The sequence below is a fragment of the Rhopilema esculentum genome, chromosome 11 (genome assembly GCF_057945365.1).
Source record: "Rhopilema esculentum isolate cy_ngs chromosome 11, ASM5794536v1, whole genome shotgun sequence".
Classification (NCBI taxonomy): Eukaryota; Metazoa; Cnidaria; class Scyphozoa; order Rhizostomeae; family Rhizostomatidae; genus Rhopilema; species Rhopilema esculentum.
The window spans coordinates 3,943,547-3,962,163 of NC_142825.1; the positions used below are offsets into that span (position 1 = coordinate 3,943,547).

Consider the following 18,617-nt stretch of genomic DNA (forward strand, 5'->3'; position numbering starts at 1 on the left):
TCTATTTCTCTCAATCATATTGATATTAAAGCCTTAGAAGGGCAAAAACTAGAGGGTAACCCGTTAAGACAATAGAAAGTTTGCAAGCCTGAATATGCCAATGGAAGGGGATTCCCAGACCTTCATATCGAGGAAAAGTGAAGTTGCAAAGATTTTGTTGCAATTAATCCCTTTGTAAAAGATTAAGCAGATTCAACATGCAAGAAGAGAGTGTGTAAACGGCTGTTTATCGACTCAAACGCTTAAAATGGGAAAATTGAGTGATTTTCATGTGTTTCTCTCCATTAAAGCCTGAAGGGCTACGGGCGGCTAGTGACATGTACTAAATTTTTTCAAAATGTTTTGAAACCAAGAAATAACGCTAAAATCGCATCAAAAGCGACTTTAAAGTGCATGTTTAGCACGTTAAATGCTTACCCCCGCTTTAAAACTCCAAGAAAATACCGTTTTTCAGTAAAAAGTGTCGCCCGCCACCGCATCTACGGGTTTGGACAGGCCTTGACGCTGCGATGCAAATTTGAGAAAATTTGAAAAGTGACCTTTTCAGAAAAATCGATTTTAAAAAGAAACGCGAGCTTTAAACAGAGAAAGCTATATATCAGAATTTAGGTGATTTTTGCCTCGATTTTTAGAAAGTATCAGCAGATTTTTATCAGCTGTTTTCGATTTTTAAAGTCCAAAAAACCGTTTTTTGGCGATTTTCGAGACAAAATCCTTAATAACTCGGCTAAAACTGGTCCTAAAAATACGGGGAATGGCTCAAAAAATCGAGCGTCGAACGGCCCGTCTCATGAATTAAACTAGAAATTCATAGCTATTATAGTTTAGGAGTAAATCACCAAAAACTGAGATCTTTACAAACTCTGGGAATCACAAGCCTATTGTTTTTTCTGAACTGCTTTGTGCAATCCTGAATCCCCCTCGGTCAAAACTTAGAAAAAGTCGAATAACTTTGCCAAAAATGGTCCGATCGTCTCAGCGAAAAGACCAGAAGGAAGAGCACAATCTCCTGCATCCTGTGGTATAACGTATAAATTGATACAATGTATACTTTTGCCAAAAATGCAACATTTAGTTGAAACACTGCCTATTCAATCGGAGACAAAAGGCTCTCTTTGTGTAAAGAAAGGAATGTAGTGACCGGCTTGCGAAAACTGTCAATTTTCCAAGTTAGGAAAAGCAGGAAAAATAAACAAAAAATATACACGAAGAGGTTAATGTCTCAGTTCATCATTTCACAATTCAATGAAAAAATCGGCTGAATAACGAAGCTACAAAAAATACTTTTCTTGAGCAAACTACCAATTCAAAGACTTCTCACATTTAACAAAAGAAATTCAATAGACGATTTGTAAAGCTAGAGGCTCAACTGGGGAGTTTCTCTCCTCGCTCAACATTCAGTACATAGCCGAACTTAAAAGGATATTGCTTTTGCTTAGTGTAAAGTCATCCCTCTCTTTAAAGAAAAGTGTCTTGTCTATGGTAATCAATTAGTTTTACACATAAACTTTCTTCTGAAATAAGATATTAATGCATCCGGCACTTTCTTCTTACAACGGAGAAGTCACTATGTCCTACCGGAATGCATAAATACCCCGTGTTCTCTTGGAACCTGCAGCTGACATTTAAAATGGTTAGCATGTCCGTAGCCAGAGGGGGTACTGATGTTAACGATACCAACTTCCTTTGGAATCGAGCACTGAATACATCACGTAAAGAAATAATAGCAACGACACTTAAAAGCAACTTCTTTATTTGCCGTAGAGACAACACCCTCTGTGGAAATCCTTGCAAACTCAAAAGCCCCTCTGTATCCAGAGTGTTGCAGCCAAGGTTGCTTTGCAAGACCAATTTTCTGCACCATAAGCTCTGATAAATGATTAGGCGTGTCTGCATAGAGAGGGGAAGTTGTGGTAAGGGGAATACTTGGCAGTCAGCCGTTAAAAGCAAACTTCTTGTATCAACATTGTTTATAAATTCTTGTTAGTGTTATTGAAATCGGGGTTTGCCAGCGTTGTAAAGGGTGGATGGAGAGAACTCAAAGGGAAAGCCCTAAAATTTGCTACTTAGCACGAGTGCTTTAACTTTTCTTAACTTTCTATGGTGCGTGCTAGCAGTGCTAGTTATTCAATTTTCATCTACTTCTCGGCGATTGTAGTTCAACCCCATGAGAACGAGAGAACAATTACTACCAAAGACTGGCATGTGTCTGATTTAAGGTCTTAGCGTCCTATGAAAACGATGGGTGGAAATTTACTGATTCATTGTCTCAACAAGGAAGGAGAAACAATAGGGATCGATACATTTATTTAGGGGTGAAGGACATTGCAAGGCATCTCCATTAGCTGATTCAGCATTGGTTGTCACAGTCTAATGGCATAAAATACTAATGTACTCTTAAACTTCACAGCAACTTTAAAGTGAAATCAAACACATATTTTAATTTTAAACACATCAAAAACGCAATTGCTTCCTAACAGCTGACTTTACTGATAAGGTTAGCTAAAGGTGTGTAGGTACCGAGTTGCAAAGGGGAATATAGCAGCGTATATGGTGTTGGATTTATAATAACTGTTACAATTACTATAATGCATTGCATTATTATCGTTTCAATCAAAAAAAGGTTTCAATCTAATAATGTATAACTCTACATCTTTGTAAGCTAAACTATATTATAGGGCATTAATTCATTCTAGGAAAAGAGCAGGTATCAACAGGTGGGACTTTAATGAAGGGATTTTGGCCAAGTGTGTTCAACCTTTAATATATGAGGTCCTGATAACTGCAATATATCGATATTATCCTTAAAAAGAGGGGGAGGGGGGGGGGGGTAAAAGCTAAAAAAACTTAAATGGGGATGTCGGTATGTACATGTAAATCTAAAGAATGGATCGGAGAAATGGAAGTTCAATACGTCTATCATCTAAGGACTAAATTATGTGCAATGGAAACGGCAATTATATGATACTCAATAAAAATGTTACCCTCTTTTTAGACGGAACAAGTAGAACTTCAGTTCATTAAAATCGCCTTCAAATGTTGGTATATCGCTGTGCATGAGATTTCAACACGACTGTGGTGTAAAGCCTCCGTTCTACACTCCGTTCTATAGCTGACTTCCATATGGCAGACAATTCTTTTTTCGGCTGAAGCTGTCGTAGATCTTGCTGAATCATGGGTTCCTATCTGAAAAGAGAAAGTGATATCTTTTCTTGGTGGGTTTATCTTCTTGGGTGATAAGGATAAGGGCAATGTCCAATGGTCGTGTTTTTTTCCAAAAATTGTTGGAGGGGTTAGTCCTAACCTAGATTCGTCCTATAATTTGCCTGAATTTGTTTTTTGATGAATATTTCTGAACAGCCAAGAGATTCAACTAGAAAATGGAATGTTATCAGCCGGCATGCAAAAAGGGATGAAGATTCGTAGGATCCAAATAAACGCTTATTTCAAGAGGTAGGAAAAAGTTTTTATAAAGTTATTTACTTGCCTCTTTTTCAGGTACTTTTTCAAATCACAAGAAGTAATTTTTTAGACAGCAAATTGTAGTGGAAAAACGAACGATTATTGGCAACTTTACAACAACACGATAAGAAGATAAGGCAATTCACGAAAGCTCTCTCAGTTCCAATGAAATATGACCCGAACAATTATGGCAGCAAAATTACGGTAAGATCTAGCCAAGGAAAATTCCAAGAATGCTAATAAACTTTGAAGAAGTCCCTTAAAATAACACAAAAGGCAGAGAAAAATATTTGGGGAGGGGGGGGGGTGATTTGGAATGCAATCATTAAGAGATACATAGATACATAGATACCCTAACAAATCTTTTCTTACCTTATAAATCATACCACAGTAGGTAAAGGGTAGGAAAAGTGGTTTTTTGAAAGAACATTTTACTACCAAAAATTCAAGAGGAACATGCAGCATAGATCCACATTCTTTCTAAATCTCCTTTAAAGGAAAAAGTGGATTAGGTGAATCTAATAAGCCTTTAAAATTAACAACACAGAAGAAAAGAGAAGAACACGAAGGAACACAAGCAATACAGAGCAAGAGAGAGCAACACAAAGAAACATAGAGGGACACAGAGCAATGCAGAGGAACACAGACGGATGAAGAGCAAGAGAGAGCAATACAGAGCAACAAAGAGCAAAACAAAGTGACATAGAGGGACACAGAACAGTGCAGAGGAACACAGAGGAACACAGAGGAACAAAGAGCAACACAGAGCAATGCATTGCAACGTAGAGCAACACAAAGAAACACAGAGGGACAGAGAGCAATGCAGAGGAACACAAAGGAACCCAGAGGGACACATAGCAATACAGAGAAACACAGAGAAACACAGAGCAATGCAGAGGATTATAAAGAAACACAGAGCAATGCAGAGAGCAACAGAAAGAAACATAGAGGGACACATAGCAATGCAGAGGAACACAGAGGAATATAAAGCAACACAGAGCAACACAGAGCAACACAGAGCAACACAGAGCAATACAGAGCAACACAGAGAAGCACAAAAGAAACGGCGCAACACAGATCAATACAAAGAAAGACAGAGGGACACAGAGCAATACAGAGGATTACAAAGAAACACAGACGGCACAGAGCAATACAGAGCAATACAGAGCAACACAGAGGAATAAAAAGGAACACAGAGCAACACAGAGCAATACAGAGTAACACAGAGAAACACAAAGAAACAGCGAGGGGCACACAGCAATGCAGAGCAATACAGAGCAACACAGAGCAACACAGAGCAACACAGAGCAACACAAAGAAACACAGAGAAACACAGAGCAACACAAAGCATCACAAAGGAACACAGAGCAATGCAGAGAGCAACAGGAAGAAACATAGAGGGACACAGAGCAACACAGAGTAACACAGAGTAACACAGAGTAACACAGAATAACACAGAGTAACACAGAGCAACACAAAGCATCACAAAGGAACACAGAGCAATGCATAGAGCAACAGGAAGAAACATAGAGGGACACATAGCAATGCAGAGGAACACAGAGGAATATAAAGCAACACAGAGCAACACAGAGCAATACAGAGGATTTCAAAGAAACACAGACGGCACAGAGCAATGCAGAGCAATACAGAGCAACACAGAGGAATAAAAAGGAACACAGAGCAACACAGAGCAATACAGAGTAACACAGAGAAGCACAAAGAAATAGCGCAATACAGATCAACACAAAGAAACACTGAGGGACACAGAGCAATACAGAGCAACACAGATCAAGACAAAGAAACAGAGGGACACAGAGCAGCACAGAGGAACGTAGAAGAATACAGATCAACACATTTCCGAAGCTGTTAATTTAAAAATGTTGCGGGATGAAAGATTTATATGTTTTGGAAGACGATCAGCAATAACGAGGAGGCTTTTTTCTCACGAGGAGAGCTTATTTATTTTTGGAGGATTATGCTGTTTTAAAAATGATGTGCCAACTAAAGATCGAAATTAAAAACATCTTTTTCGGTCGCAGATAATCCAATGATCTTAATGAAAGTCTACAAAAATCTTTAACCAAAGCCATTTATTAAGTAGAATTTGTTCTGTTCACTATATTTTGAAAATTTCGGTAAACTGGAAATGAATTCTTTCAAAAAATTAAAAACCCAATCATACTTGGTATGAAATACCTTGATAAAAACATTATTCAAATAACTTACGAAAAGAATCTCTTTCCTTCAGGAAGAAATAATCATTTTGAGGGAAATAATTACAATCGTATACCTTGAACAAAAATCCAAGAAGTACTCTAGAAGTGGATGATGTTATCATTATGGGAAAATATAGGGTGAGACGGTAAACCTTAAAACACTAATTTCTATGAAGGAATATTTACTCCTCAAATGCATCCAAACCATTTACCGAGAACCTAATAATAAAAGCGGTCCTGGCACTGTTTCAAAGATAAGCCTAGGGGTGTCGCGAAGGGGTCTCGGGTGCCCAGCCCCTCTTGTTTTAATTCAGAGAGATTTGATTTTAGGGGGGGGGGGGAGGAGACTTAGTTTCTCCATTAACAATCCAGTATATGTTTGGTTTGGCAAATTTCCTACATGGTGTTGGAAACTAACCTTTTTTGTGTGATTGATTTTCCTTAAATGATTTCAATCAGTTTGAATGATTTCATTAACACAAAGAGAACCTTTAACACAAATATGGTCTTGGTTGTGTATATTGGGTATGGCCAGGGGTGTGGTCGTGGGCGTGGCTTCTATATGTTGCCTCCAGCAGAGCCACCATCCTAAACTTTCAGGACGACACCCCTGGATGAATTCAAAAAATCACATAATAGTAAACAATTTGATTGATCATAAATTATTCTTGAAGGAAATTGTGACGTTTTAATCATGTTACGAATTGTAATCATTCAAAAGATATATTATAAGCGAACCCAGAAAGACATGGGACAAGTGGAAAAAAATCTTTTATATTAAACTCAATTCAGATACACAAAGAAATAACATTATAAGAAAATTTGGTGAATTCATGACAATTGGCTGAGTATGGAAAATTAAGTCAACAATAGCGATGGAAATTTGAGTAAAAATCATGCATTGATGACAAAAAATTCAAAACAAAAATTATTTTGAAGGTATTCTTAACAGAAATTTTCTGATTAAAAGACGTTTATATGAGATTGAAAGAGTACGCTGATAAAAGATCTTCAAAGAATCTCGGACAATTTTTAAAAACTTTTATGTGACGAAAAAGTAAGTTGACGTTTTTTTATGTTTGAGTTCAAGGAATGAAAAATTTAAATGAAAATATTCATGAGAAATCTTTTAAAATGTATAGTTAAGAAAATTATTTTGGAAAAAAGTGATACCCAGTCAAATTTAGAAAACGTTGTAAAACAGTTTGGAAAACTAGACCAGCATCAGACGGAAGACCATTGATATCAGAGACTAAGAATATTTGCTGATTAGAGTTCACGAGGAGTTCGTGCCAGATTACTTACAAAATTTAGGCCATCACAATTCGTGTTGACCTTGCTAATTTCAAGAGAGCACGCAATCGTGTTCAAAACTTAATCAAAAAGAAGAGAAAATCCTTTATAAATTTGCTTAGGTGGTAAAGAGAAATCATCTTTTAAAGATAAAATAGTAGTGTGTAAGGAACACCGCAACGCGACGAGAATAAACAACAACAAACACACAAATCAATGATAGCTAATATTTTGCCCCGGCATACGTGGTTTCATCAGAGTAAAAGTAAACGAACTAAAAATTTACAAATTTTAAAGATGCGATGGTGGTGTCGGATTGGTTGATGTGGTGTGGTGTGAATGCAGCGCAGCGGAGAGGAATAGGTATAGATGTGGAAGAGGGAAGGGTGGCGAGTGCGAGAGTGTGGGTGGTGGTGGTGAAATGAAAGTGTAATGAAGGTGGGTAGTGGTGATAATAATAAAAAGTTATAAAAGTATTAAATAATGATGATGATAGTGACAATGGTAGTAAAAAATGAAAAATTAATGAAATAGAGAAAAGAAAATGATAACAGGAATGTAGAGAATAATGATGATGATTGTAAAATAGTAATGTATGGGTAGTAGAAAAGGGACGATGATGATGGTGTGTTGCTGTAAGATTAACGGTCAGTGGTTCGGTTCATGCCGTTCGGTGTGAGAGTGTTTGCCCAAGCCAATGAGGTATTGCTCTTTGGCTCGTCGGACACTCTCTCGTTTGTCGTTAAGTTGCAGTAATGGTGTTATTGTAAGGTCATTGATGATATGTTCTGGGTTGCAAAAGTGTTCTGCAAAGCCGGACTTGTCTACTTTTTTGTTGATAATGTCTCGTCTGTGTTCGTTAAATCTGTCTTTCAATCGCCTGCTTGTTTGTCCGATGTATTGGCATTTCAAGTGCCTCTGGGATTACTGGGTGTGCCACTTTTTATTCTGGCACGAACCAGTATATCCTGGAGGTTTTTGGGTCTGCGGTAGCTAAGTATAGGTACGTCAGGGAAGACTTTGTTTGCATGTTTTGGAGTTCTATAATATATTGATGTTTTGTTTGAGAATGGTAGATCGTTGTGGTAAAGAGGGGTGGTAGGTGACAACAAATGGTGTTCTGTGATTTTTTCGTTATTTTGTGGTTTTCAGCCAGTCTTGTCTCGTTTTTTTAGAAGCCTTCCCTATTTGTATGCGTGTCTGTTTTGTTCTGTGACCCCGTTTTGTCAAGTATTGTCAGTGCTGAGGAGAGGGGGGTGGGGGGGGGGGGGGGGGTCAGGGGAGTCACTGACCCGGGGGCTCATGACTTTATGGGCCCACAGATAATAACTTAGTCAAAAGTTGATAAGTAGCAATTCAGCTTCTCCATTACCAAAACCTTTCAATAATAGAAAAAATAATCGAAAAAGCCTTTAAAATAAAATAAGGTAGAAGCAGTAATAGTATTACCCCATTTATGTAACTCTAACAGAGCTAGTAGCTTACGGTAATTGTCTAGATAGTTAACAAAACAATTTTCAAGACTTTGCATCTGTAAAAAGGTTAATTATGGAGCTATAGTCAAGTTTTTCCGCAATTTCAGTTTCCATGGACATTGAAACCAGTGAGCTAAGCCTGTTTTGGTCAATGGTAAAGCGAACATAATACTTTATGAATTTGAGCTCACTGGACGATATTTCGCATGATGCAACACTAGAAGGCAAAGTCAGAAACAAACTTAATGCAATGAAAAGATTGGGAAATAAGCGTTGCAAATTCAAATGCTTAAGCTTGTTCACAGATAAAACTGAACTGATAGTCTGGAGTCCTTTGCGTGGAGGATACAACCTGAAGGGGCCAGTTATAGACATGCCTGGGAGAGACAATGTGCCTGAAGGATTTTTTAACTTTAGGACATCTTCTTTGGCTCTACTAACCGCCAAGAGCCCTAATAACCAGTAAATTCAGTTGTTTAATCAATTCTTCATACTACAGTCATACTGTTATTTCTAGTCACTTGCAGTCGTGGATGCATAAGATAGCAAGAAAAAATGCAAAAATAAAGTTTATGCAAAGCTAAAACTAAGCAAAATCCACTCTTTCGGTGTTCTCAAGAAGAAATCGTTATAAATACTAGAGATTGACTACATGTTTCTGAAGAGTAGATATTTTAGGTGTCTTTTCAAGGGGTACTCATCGAGTGTGAAAAAGCAGGAGCTGTAGTGGGCCAAATTCTCTTTACGGTTGCCTTCACGTGGCTTTTCATAATTTTTCCTTATAGTTTGATCTAATATAGTCAGTGGCGGCGCCAGCTGCTGCAGAGTGAGACCACGCCCTATTGGCCTCGTTTCAGTGCTTTGTATCAGATCAAATTTCCTTAGGAAATATGATCTACCCCTATCAGTGCTTTTTAATCAGTTTTTAGACAAAATATGTAGACCATGTTTCGACAAAAGTGAGGAGGTAATTACCCCCCCCCCATACCACCCCTTGGCGCCGCCACTGAATATAGTTACTTCGTCTTGCATCAAAAACATAATATCTATCAATTTTTAGCGTTGTTTATTGGCGCAATATTGAATTACAAAGTACGGTCAGAAACGATTTTTTTGACATTATGAGAGATCGGTTACTTGCTTCTCTCAAGTATACACCAATTCGTCGTTTAGGAAATTTCTCCGAACTTCATTATGTACGACATTTTTGTGCTCAGATTTGGTCATATCATCAGAATTTTAGGGTGGATACAATTTTTTCATATTGTTTGTGCTTGTATTGTAGATTCAATGCAGAAATGAGGCTGTAAGTTGAATTGGTGTATTAGGTGCTTCGTCTAATTTGTTTAAAATAAGAATAACTTCGCAGGAAACATGTCTAGCCTTGAATAAAAAAATTTGAAAAATGAACAATATCTGTTTAGAGATTTGAAGATTTAGAGGAAAGATGTTATCAGCAAATTATTTAGTGGTCTTAGAAAGAATTCATAGTATAAAGATGTGGAACACTTAATGAAGATAAAAACATTTTTATGGCGCTATTTGATGTTCTCGTCTATTTTGTTGAGATAATAGAAGCCAAAACTATTTGCGGTAGATTCTATGCTATTGGCATTTTTACTAACCGTTCAGTTATTTTGTTATTTCATATTTTATACTGGGAACCATAGTTATTTCATATTTCAAAACCAAAAATTCTAAATAGTTAAAAATATCGTCAATGAAACGCCACCATACAAGAGGTTTGTAAGGGGCTTTCTCCAGGGCATCAGATTCAAAGGTCCCCATGAAAAGGTTTGCATAGGGTGGTGCCATCCTTGTGCCCATTGCTGTACCATGTTTTTGTAGAAAGTGTTGTCCGTTAAACTCTGTTGTTTGTCAAAATAATGTCGATAAGTTCGCAAATAGTTTCTGTTGGGGGAGTTTTAGATGTGCGTTTGTTGAGGTGTACCCTGGCAGCTTTGATGCCTTCTGTGTGAGGAATATTGGTGTAAAGGTATGATACATCGAGGGTGACGAGGAAAGAGTTATTAGGAATTGCAGAAAAAGAACAGAGTTTATTAAGGAAATGTGTGGTGTCTTTAATGTAGGATGGAAGTTTGGAGACCAGTGGGTTTAGGATGTCGCTGACGTATTCTGAAATGTGTTTTGTTGGGTGGCCATTGGTTAAGACTATGGGTCTGCCAGGGGGGTTGTTGCGGTCCTTGTGAATTTTGGGTAGAATGTAAAATCTAGAGCATGTGGGTTGTTTGGCTGACAGGTAGGTAAAAGTTTCTTCGTCAATATGGTTATTGTTTTTCATCAGTTGCAAGTAGTTGGTTACTGTTTTGGTAACTTTATTTGTTGTGTCTTTGTCTTGTTTAATGTAAAACGTTGTGTCGCTCAGTGTTCTATCGTATTCTGTAGAACTGGTTGTCCATGACTACAACCTCCGAGCATTTGTCAGCGGGTTTAATTACAATTTCTGTACGTCTTGTAAGATTTTGCAGTGCGTTCCGTTCGGTGTGAGAGAGGTTGTCTGTTATTTTGGTAGGCTGTATGTTTCTAATGTTATCCTCGATCTTGTTGATGTATGTGTCTAGTGCTGGGTCTAGCCCTCGTGGGGGTATCCAGTTGCTTTTCTTTTTGTATTTAACGGTCGGTTCGTCGCATGGAGAATTTCTGTTTTCAGGGTCTTCGGTTTCGTCTTTGTCATTATTGTGAAAGTAATGTTAAGTCTTAGTCTGCGTTTAGTGTAAGGTCTACGTTAAGTTCGTCCAGTCTATGTTTTGTGGGGTAGGGCAAAAGTTTAGTCCGAGTGACAGTAGTGTCAGTTCATCGTTCGAGAGGGGGGATGTCGATAGTTTTATAACAGTGCTAGTTTCAGGTGGTTGTATCTTCTGTCTGGGGCGTCTTTTGTTCTTAGGTCGTCTCATTAATGGTGGTAATAATGATGATGATGATGGCGAGGGTGAAGGTGGTGTTGGTGATGATGATGATGATGTTGATAAGTAGGTGTTGAACTGAAGGTTGTGTTTGGCGAGGGCGGAAGTGTTGTTGTTATTATAGCAAGAAAGGGAAGAACGTGGGAGGGATGATTGAAAATGATGGTATAGTGTGGGAGGAGTAATGAAGTTGTGAATGTTGTTGACGATGGGATGTAGTGTAAAACGACTGTGATTTGGGTGTTTTGCAAATGTGGTTGACGATGGTTGTGGGACGGATTACATTGAATAAAATTAACTAAAACTTAAATAATTAGATCTAGAATTTTGAGTCTTGATAAAATAAGGTTTATTAACAAAACTAGCGTCAAAATTAAAGTCTCTGGTAATATTATGTGATTCTATAGATTCTAATTTCAGCGGAGGTTAGAGGTAGTGTATGATCACAGGTTACGTAGAGGTTGTACCATAAATCTTTGAGCCTTGACTGAAGTTCCATAATTGAAAGTTTGTGATTCTTGATAAGGATGTGAAGCTGAATTTTGGAATGATTGTAGTTATTATTTTGCCAAATAAATTGGAGATGCGGATGAAGAGAAACACTGGGCGAGAGTTTTACTTGGAGTCCTTTAGGGATTTACCCAGCGAAGCTTGAGTGCCAAGAAAGTTCAGATGGTGTAAATGTTTGGTATATTTGATTTCGGTACGACGGAGAGAGTTCAGATAGTGTCTTTGTTGACTATTGAGGTTGTCGCAGATAGATGGGCCGGGATTGAGTTCGATATCCATGCAAATAATCAGGTAAATAGAAATAAAATACGTATATCTAAGTGGCATAATTAAGGCGATAAGAAAAATAGTGTTATGCTTCTTACTAGTTGTATGTGATTTTAATTCTTGTACATCATCGTTCTTTTGATTAAAACGAGTGAACAAACCAATACGTGTTCTCCACAATAATAGATCAATACCCATTGTGTTAGCTAATGTTGATGTACAGATCTGCTACGTTTGACGAAAAAATCTTGAACTGTATCCTAAGAACTGTGAGTGTGCAAATAAAGGAGAGGCCACGATAGCAGGCTGCTCTATAACTTTTAAAGATAAAACCAACGCTGAAATTTTTAAGGACTTTTTCAAATCTAGCTCCAGTTTAAGTAAAGAAACTTAAGCCGTCCCACGTTGACTAGACAAAGTAGGACAGTACTACCAACACTTGAATCTTTCTTAACCATTTTCACTACTTCCCACATCATCTGAGAATGTCCCCAAACTCTTAGAAAAGCTAAACCCCTCTAAAGCAACTGGTTTGGATAACATTGCAGGGAAACTCCCCAAAGATGATGCAACTGCTCCAGTTGAACCATAAATTACTTATTTATGTAACCTCTCAACCCAACATTCCGAGTTTTTCGATGACGGCAAAAAAGCCAAACTAAAACCACTTTTAAAAAAGGTTGAAAAGTCAAACTCACAAACTACCGTCCAATTTCTTTACTACCGCAATAAATAAAAATTACTGAAAAAATCATTCATGGTTTTAAGGAAGCTTTCAGTTAAGGAAGCTGATCATCGATAAGATCATCCTCATCGTCATAGCAGAGGTGACTTAATGAAAAGTTTCCACTTACTGCACATAAAGGCTGATTTTGAGTTTGTTTTTACTAGATTTGGGACGATAAACTTTAAAAGATTTGAGCTTTCAATATATGTGACTAAATTGTTGATTAAATAAAAAGCACAAAAAAGACAATCCGATTAACAGAAAGCAACAAATACATCGATGAAACAACATAAATAGAAAGGTAAATCATACCTTTGGCCTTCATAATAATCGAAATTTCAAAATCCCCGACATTCACGTGGCCGGTCGCCATTTTCCTGGAATCGAGTGTAAACGAGGCAGTCTGGAAACAAGGCTGCCATAGTCAATCTGATTACTGGGCTTGTAAGGGGCTGCTTTGGTCCAACATCGTCATCGCTGTGGTCGCCTTATTGCTTTTCAAACTTTGACAAATATTTTTATGTGCAAACAATACTTTTGTTGGACAAAATTGAAAAATAGCTTAGAAAAGCCAATATTTTAAATGTTTCGAGATTAAGGATGTTGAGATAATGAGATTTAAAATGTTTTCTTTTTGGAGCCATTATTGAGTGTTTCCATGCATCTTAGCCCTGTAGAAACATTTACTCCTCTAAAATTAATGAAACCAAAACAATATACTACTTTATATTCCAAATACGGCAAGAAAAAGAGGAGCGCTAACCAATAAGGTCCTATCAATTAAAATAAAGACTTTGAGTTCGAAATTTAAATTTTGAAAATAAATCAAAAGTAGAGAGCATCAATCTCCATGCAGCATTGTTCATAGTTGCACAGAAAATGTAAAATATAATTTCAGTTTCCCACAAGAAGGTAGACATAACCGTCAAAGAGAACTTTCAAGCTGAAGGAACGTGTCAAGCCTATTACGTCACAGCGTCGATCTGACTGCGTTCGAATGGCATCACTTTTGAAGGTCCCTTTTTCGTGCTATCGGGCGCCATATCTAGATTAGTTCAAGTCGTAGAAAGAAACTAAAAACGGCATCTTGACAAGCGAAAAAAGCTCTACAAAATATGTGAAAATCGTTGTTCGCTTCATATGACCTTTAAAGGTAAGAGCGTTTAGACAAAAAGGTGCTTATCGCGGACCAAACTGTGTTTTTCTGATAACTAGCAAGTGAAAATGAAATCCCAAACATGAAGTATCTACGTAGAAAACTCTTATCTCGTTATCTTTATTTACTTGTGCAAGATTCTCACAGCTTTGTATCTTCGTTCCCTTTTAAGAATGAATAAATCCTTTTCTCCTTTATCTGAAATTTTACTGTGTTCCCACGACCCGAAAACACGATCTCTGAATTTTTCTTTCAGCATTCATAACTTTGAAACAGTGATATCAATGAACCAAGCGAAACTCTAACAGATTTAGCCAAATTTGCAGGCTTTAGATAAAAAAATCCACGACTCAGAATTTAAAACTTTCCTTTTTTGTAAGTTTACACCAATAATGTTTTAGCTTATGCCCTTAAGACTGATAAAGAATTATCCCTTCTCGGTAAAAGCTTCTCAAAATTCCCCTATCAGCAATAGTTAAGAGTATTTGTAAGTTGGCAATCCATAATTGAATCTGACCGCTGCTAGCACTGATAAAAGGTTTTACAAAAAGGTAGAGCAAAGATAGGAAATTTGAATGTTCGAGAAACCCAAAGAGTACAAAGCATATGAATGAGTTTTACTTAAAACAAAACACTTGAAGCATTCATAAAATCGTTCAATTTTGATCTTTGATGATATCAATCAAGAAATCTTGAACTGAGATAGCTTTGAAAGAAAAATCTGACCAGGTTACAAGAAATTCTCATCAACCTTACGAGAACTAGAGCTTACACGTAACGAAATCTTGCCAGAGTTGATCCTTGAATTTGAACGGCTTCTTGGGATGACGTATTTGAGTTTAGAGAGGTACCATATCTTGCAGGGCAATAGAATGAACGAAAAACTAGTTTTTCAATACATTAATCATTACATTTTAGGTACATTAAAATACAACAAATAATTTGTTAGATTACATTCAGCTTTGCGTGATAAGTTGGTGAGAAATTTACGGTTTTGCTTTGGCAAAACATAGTTTCAATATTAAGCGATAACATTCTGCAGTTAATATGCGCAAGGCAAGTATTCTGTTGGCGTTTGTCATTACTAAGTTAACCCCTTAACGGTGATCGCAAGCGAGGCAAAGCCAAAGACAACAACAGCCAAATATATAACTGTACTGAGCGAAAAGGGCGATTGAGAATCAGATTCTTTTAAAACGCTGAAGAGCTCTTGCAGCAGTTGTTGGCTTGTCCTCAAATTGCGGCCTTTGAAACGCTTCAAGTGGACATGGTATTCGCCTTCGTTTTTCTCAGTGTCAGGATTCGTTAATCCTGCCTGGGCTGCCATGTTTAATCGCTTCAAACTCAGCTCTTGTAGAATGTTTTTCTGAATTCTATTCACTAGAAAACATGGCATTAGATTTGCGATTAAACCCAGAATCAACATCAGGCTATCAATAGCAACAAACCATATAGCAGCATGCAGGAAACCATTAGGTGATATGAACTTCAGAAGAAATATTGAAATGGCTGTGATTGAGCCAGAAAAAAGGCAGTTGAGTGTAGCACGTAAGAATCCTAAGGGCGTTTTACTAGATAAAGAGAGAAACAATATCGTTTGATATACACGCCACCATGCTACAATGCCGTCCATTCCAATACAAAGCAAGTCATCACTGTTTTTCAATGTTGCAAAGAAGCGCCTCCACATTTTCAACATCACTATGTTCCACGAGGTGATAATCATGAAAGCAGCGGCAAGGGCAAATGTTACGACGAAGGAATTGATGGCTGAAAAAACAATCACCAGATCTCTCAAATATGAGGGAGAAGTCATGTTCGTCAAAGCTATGGTTTGTTTTATTGTATTTGCCGTTGTGTTCGCTACGGAGACGTTTCGGGGTTTTAAGCTCCCCAAGAACAATGGTATCAAGCTCCTGGATGCACATAATAGCAGTAATATTATCGAGAGCAACAGAAAGAGACATCTTGGAAAACAATTGAACAAGAAGATACCCTGCTCTTTAAGGCAAGTTACTTCATGTAAAGATGACAAATGGGTTTTCATAAACTCTACAGCCAGCTTCATTCCTCCTTTTCTGTCTGGTTTCCTCTTCGAGCTATCGGAAGCCTCGCATGCATAGCTGAATCTCGCTCCCGAAAAGGCATAAACCATAATTGGCGCAACAAAAAGAGTGATTAGCAGGAAGAGCAGTATAGCGGCGAAAACTATGTCGTAAATTGTCGTTTCGAGGTTAAACAAGGCGCGTACGACAGCCATTGCGATAATACTGTCCTTAACAATGCTCACCACGAGTGATGCAAGAAAGGAAATCATCAAAACCCTTACTTTCTTTTGTTCTCTTTTCGATCGACCAGCATTTGGAATATAGATACATCGGATGAAGATTCCTCCAGCAATGGTAAATACGACTGATGGGAGTATGAAAAATAATAACAAGATAACAGCCGTCTGCCATATTCCATCAAACCAGGGGTCATCGGTCGCAATTTCGACAAAATAGAAGGTCGTATCTTTGGCACACAAAACAGGCTCTTTTGTGCTCTGTACACGTGCCTCTGTTACCCACGATGCTTCTTTTTTCTGCATTCCGGAAAAGCTTGTTTCAAAAGTTGGCGAGGCCGGTGATGTTGGTGTCGAGGACAGGCGTTGTCTCTGGTAGCTTTCTTCGTCAGGAATGAAATCGTTTTCGATTACATCTTCAGGAACTGATGAGACCGACTGGTAGACCCTCCCTCGTCTCACAGCAACTTCTGTTTGGTAATCTGGGCTGGACGGGCCACTAATTAAAGGTGTTGATTGACTCAACCTTCCATGTACTTTCAACTTCTTCTTCAGAGACTTCATTTTTCAAGCTTCAAGAATGATCAGATAAACTAAACTTACGCCATTATAAAAGTATTTCCATTTCCATTGTTATGAATATTTCTCCTTCTCATCAAGACTTTCATCCTTAGAAAATGTGCTGTTTGTTTGTTACGTCTGACCAGTATTGAGACGTCCAAATTGAATCAATGGGACTTCACGAAGTTCTCAGCAACGAACTGCAGGATTAGATGAGCTTTATGAAAGTAATCCGCTATTCTTGTTTATTATCTCGACATCCCCATCGCTGCTATCTGCATGCTCCAATAGGTTTCGAAGTTTGAAGAAGTGTGCTGCTATGTTTGCAGTCGATTCTTTTTAAAAGGGCGGATTGCCTTGTTAAAAGGCGGCTCGTTTTCTTTATTCAACTGACTGATCAGAAAGACATAATCGTTTGATCAATTATCATTGTCTTTTCAAACACTGTTGCTAGGGAAATTTTGTCTCTTAATAAAGATTTCATGATCTCTTTTGGGCATTACCCTTAAAAATTTCCCCGAGAAACAGCAGAATTGCCACTAACTGCTTATAGTCAAACCTTGTTTACAGCGTAGTAACTGGGGTCGATTTTATAACAATTAGTCTTAGTGAAGGAGAATTGTTTGTAGATTTGGTTAAAAGTTTGACTCTTTTAGAACCGGTATTTGTTAAAGCAGACACGGTGTCTACTATTCATGGTTTTTCGAGAACTTAGGAACACAATTCAAATAGAGTTTGACAAGTAAACGTTTCTGCTACCCCGTTTTAACCAAGGTCTCTTCGCTAAAAAAAGAAGTATTCCAAATGCTATGTAGCTGTTAAACGAGAATCGTGAAAATCTTAATTACACCAGTGTTGTTGTTTTTCTGTCATTAGTGTTATTCAACCAAGGTTAAGTTTTCAAGGGAGGTTTCCAGTGGGGCCCGTGTCCATTGTCTTAAAAAAGAAAAAGAGGATTTATATAAGACAAAGGAAGGATTTAAATTTTGTTACCATTCATTACAAATTGGTGTACTTCCTTGGGCTGTAGCCCCCTGTTGGTACCTGTTCTAAAAAACAAAATGTGTCGTTATAAACGGGGTGTTATGATGTAAGACAACGGTTGGTTGTACCTTTTAACTGCATCTGCAGCTCAGGGATGCCGGAACGACCTAGGGGCAAGGGGGCAGGCTTGAGTAAAAGGGCATTTGAAAAATAATTCCCAGCTACCAACAATTTTTTTGTAAAATCGACTAACTTTTGGCATAAGAAATTTATTTGCAAAGTTTTGAGAAATGTCGCAATGAATAAGGCAATCAAAATTTCATATGAATCTTCTGATAACTGCAAATGGCTGATGTCTAGGGCCTTTATGTGAAAAAGACACTTTGGCCCCTTTTGCCTCTCCTATCAAAAGGCAACAGGGGTGGTTGACCCCCCACACCCTCCTCTCTGGCGTCACTGCTGTAGCTACAGTAGAAACCCGTATAAAAGAACCTGTTTTTATAAGAACCTTGAGGCTGAAATTTAATCTTTTAAACCCCATAATTAAGAACCCCCAAAAGGCTGTAATTTGGAAAGTTCTTTTATGTATTTTTGAAAAGGTATTTTTACACCCTATTCACACTGGCACTTAGAGTAAATTAGGTCATGATATGTTAAATTTTAATTGGACAATCTAACAACACAAATTCATTTGATTAGCTTGAAATTTAACATGAAAAAAAATGGCTGGTTTATGTGTGTCCGTTAGAATCCTTGCT

General features: G+C 37.7%; 1 protein-coding gene across 3 annotated transcripts; it reads right to left on the minus strand.

The window, feature by feature from the left end:
• Positions 1-1,287: 1,287 nt before the first annotated feature.
• On the minus strand, positions 1,288-18,459 carry LOC135693159 (uncharacterized). 3 transcript variants are annotated; one of them, XM_089111165.1, is made up of 3 exons: positions 13,187-18,459; positions 3,835-3,951; positions 1,288-3,186 (listed from the first exon to the last, which is right to left on the minus strand). In XM_089111165.1, the coding sequence occupies exon 1, from the start codon at positions 16,876-16,878 to the stop codon at positions 15,115-15,117; it is 1,764 nt and encodes a 587-aa protein (XP_088967291.1). In that variant the 5' UTR covers positions 16,879-18,459; the 3' UTR covers positions 1,288-3,186; positions 3,835-3,951; positions 13,187-15,114. The 3 variants fall into 3 exon arrangements, with proteins under 3 accessions (XP_088967291.1, XP_065067619.2, XP_088967290.1); XM_065211547.2 differs by lacking the exon at positions 3,835-3,951; XM_089111164.1 differs by lacking the exons at positions 1,288-3,186; positions 3,835-3,951 and adding an exon at positions 6,141-6,288.
• Between the last annotated feature and the right edge of the window lie 158 nt (positions 18,460-18,617).

Bases quoted from the DNA above. Each gene is read 5' to 3' on its own strand.
- LOC135693159 (XM_065211547.2), bottom strand. From the start codon at position 16,878: ATGAAGTCTCTGAAGAAGAAGTTGAAAGTACATGGAAGGTTGAGTCAA.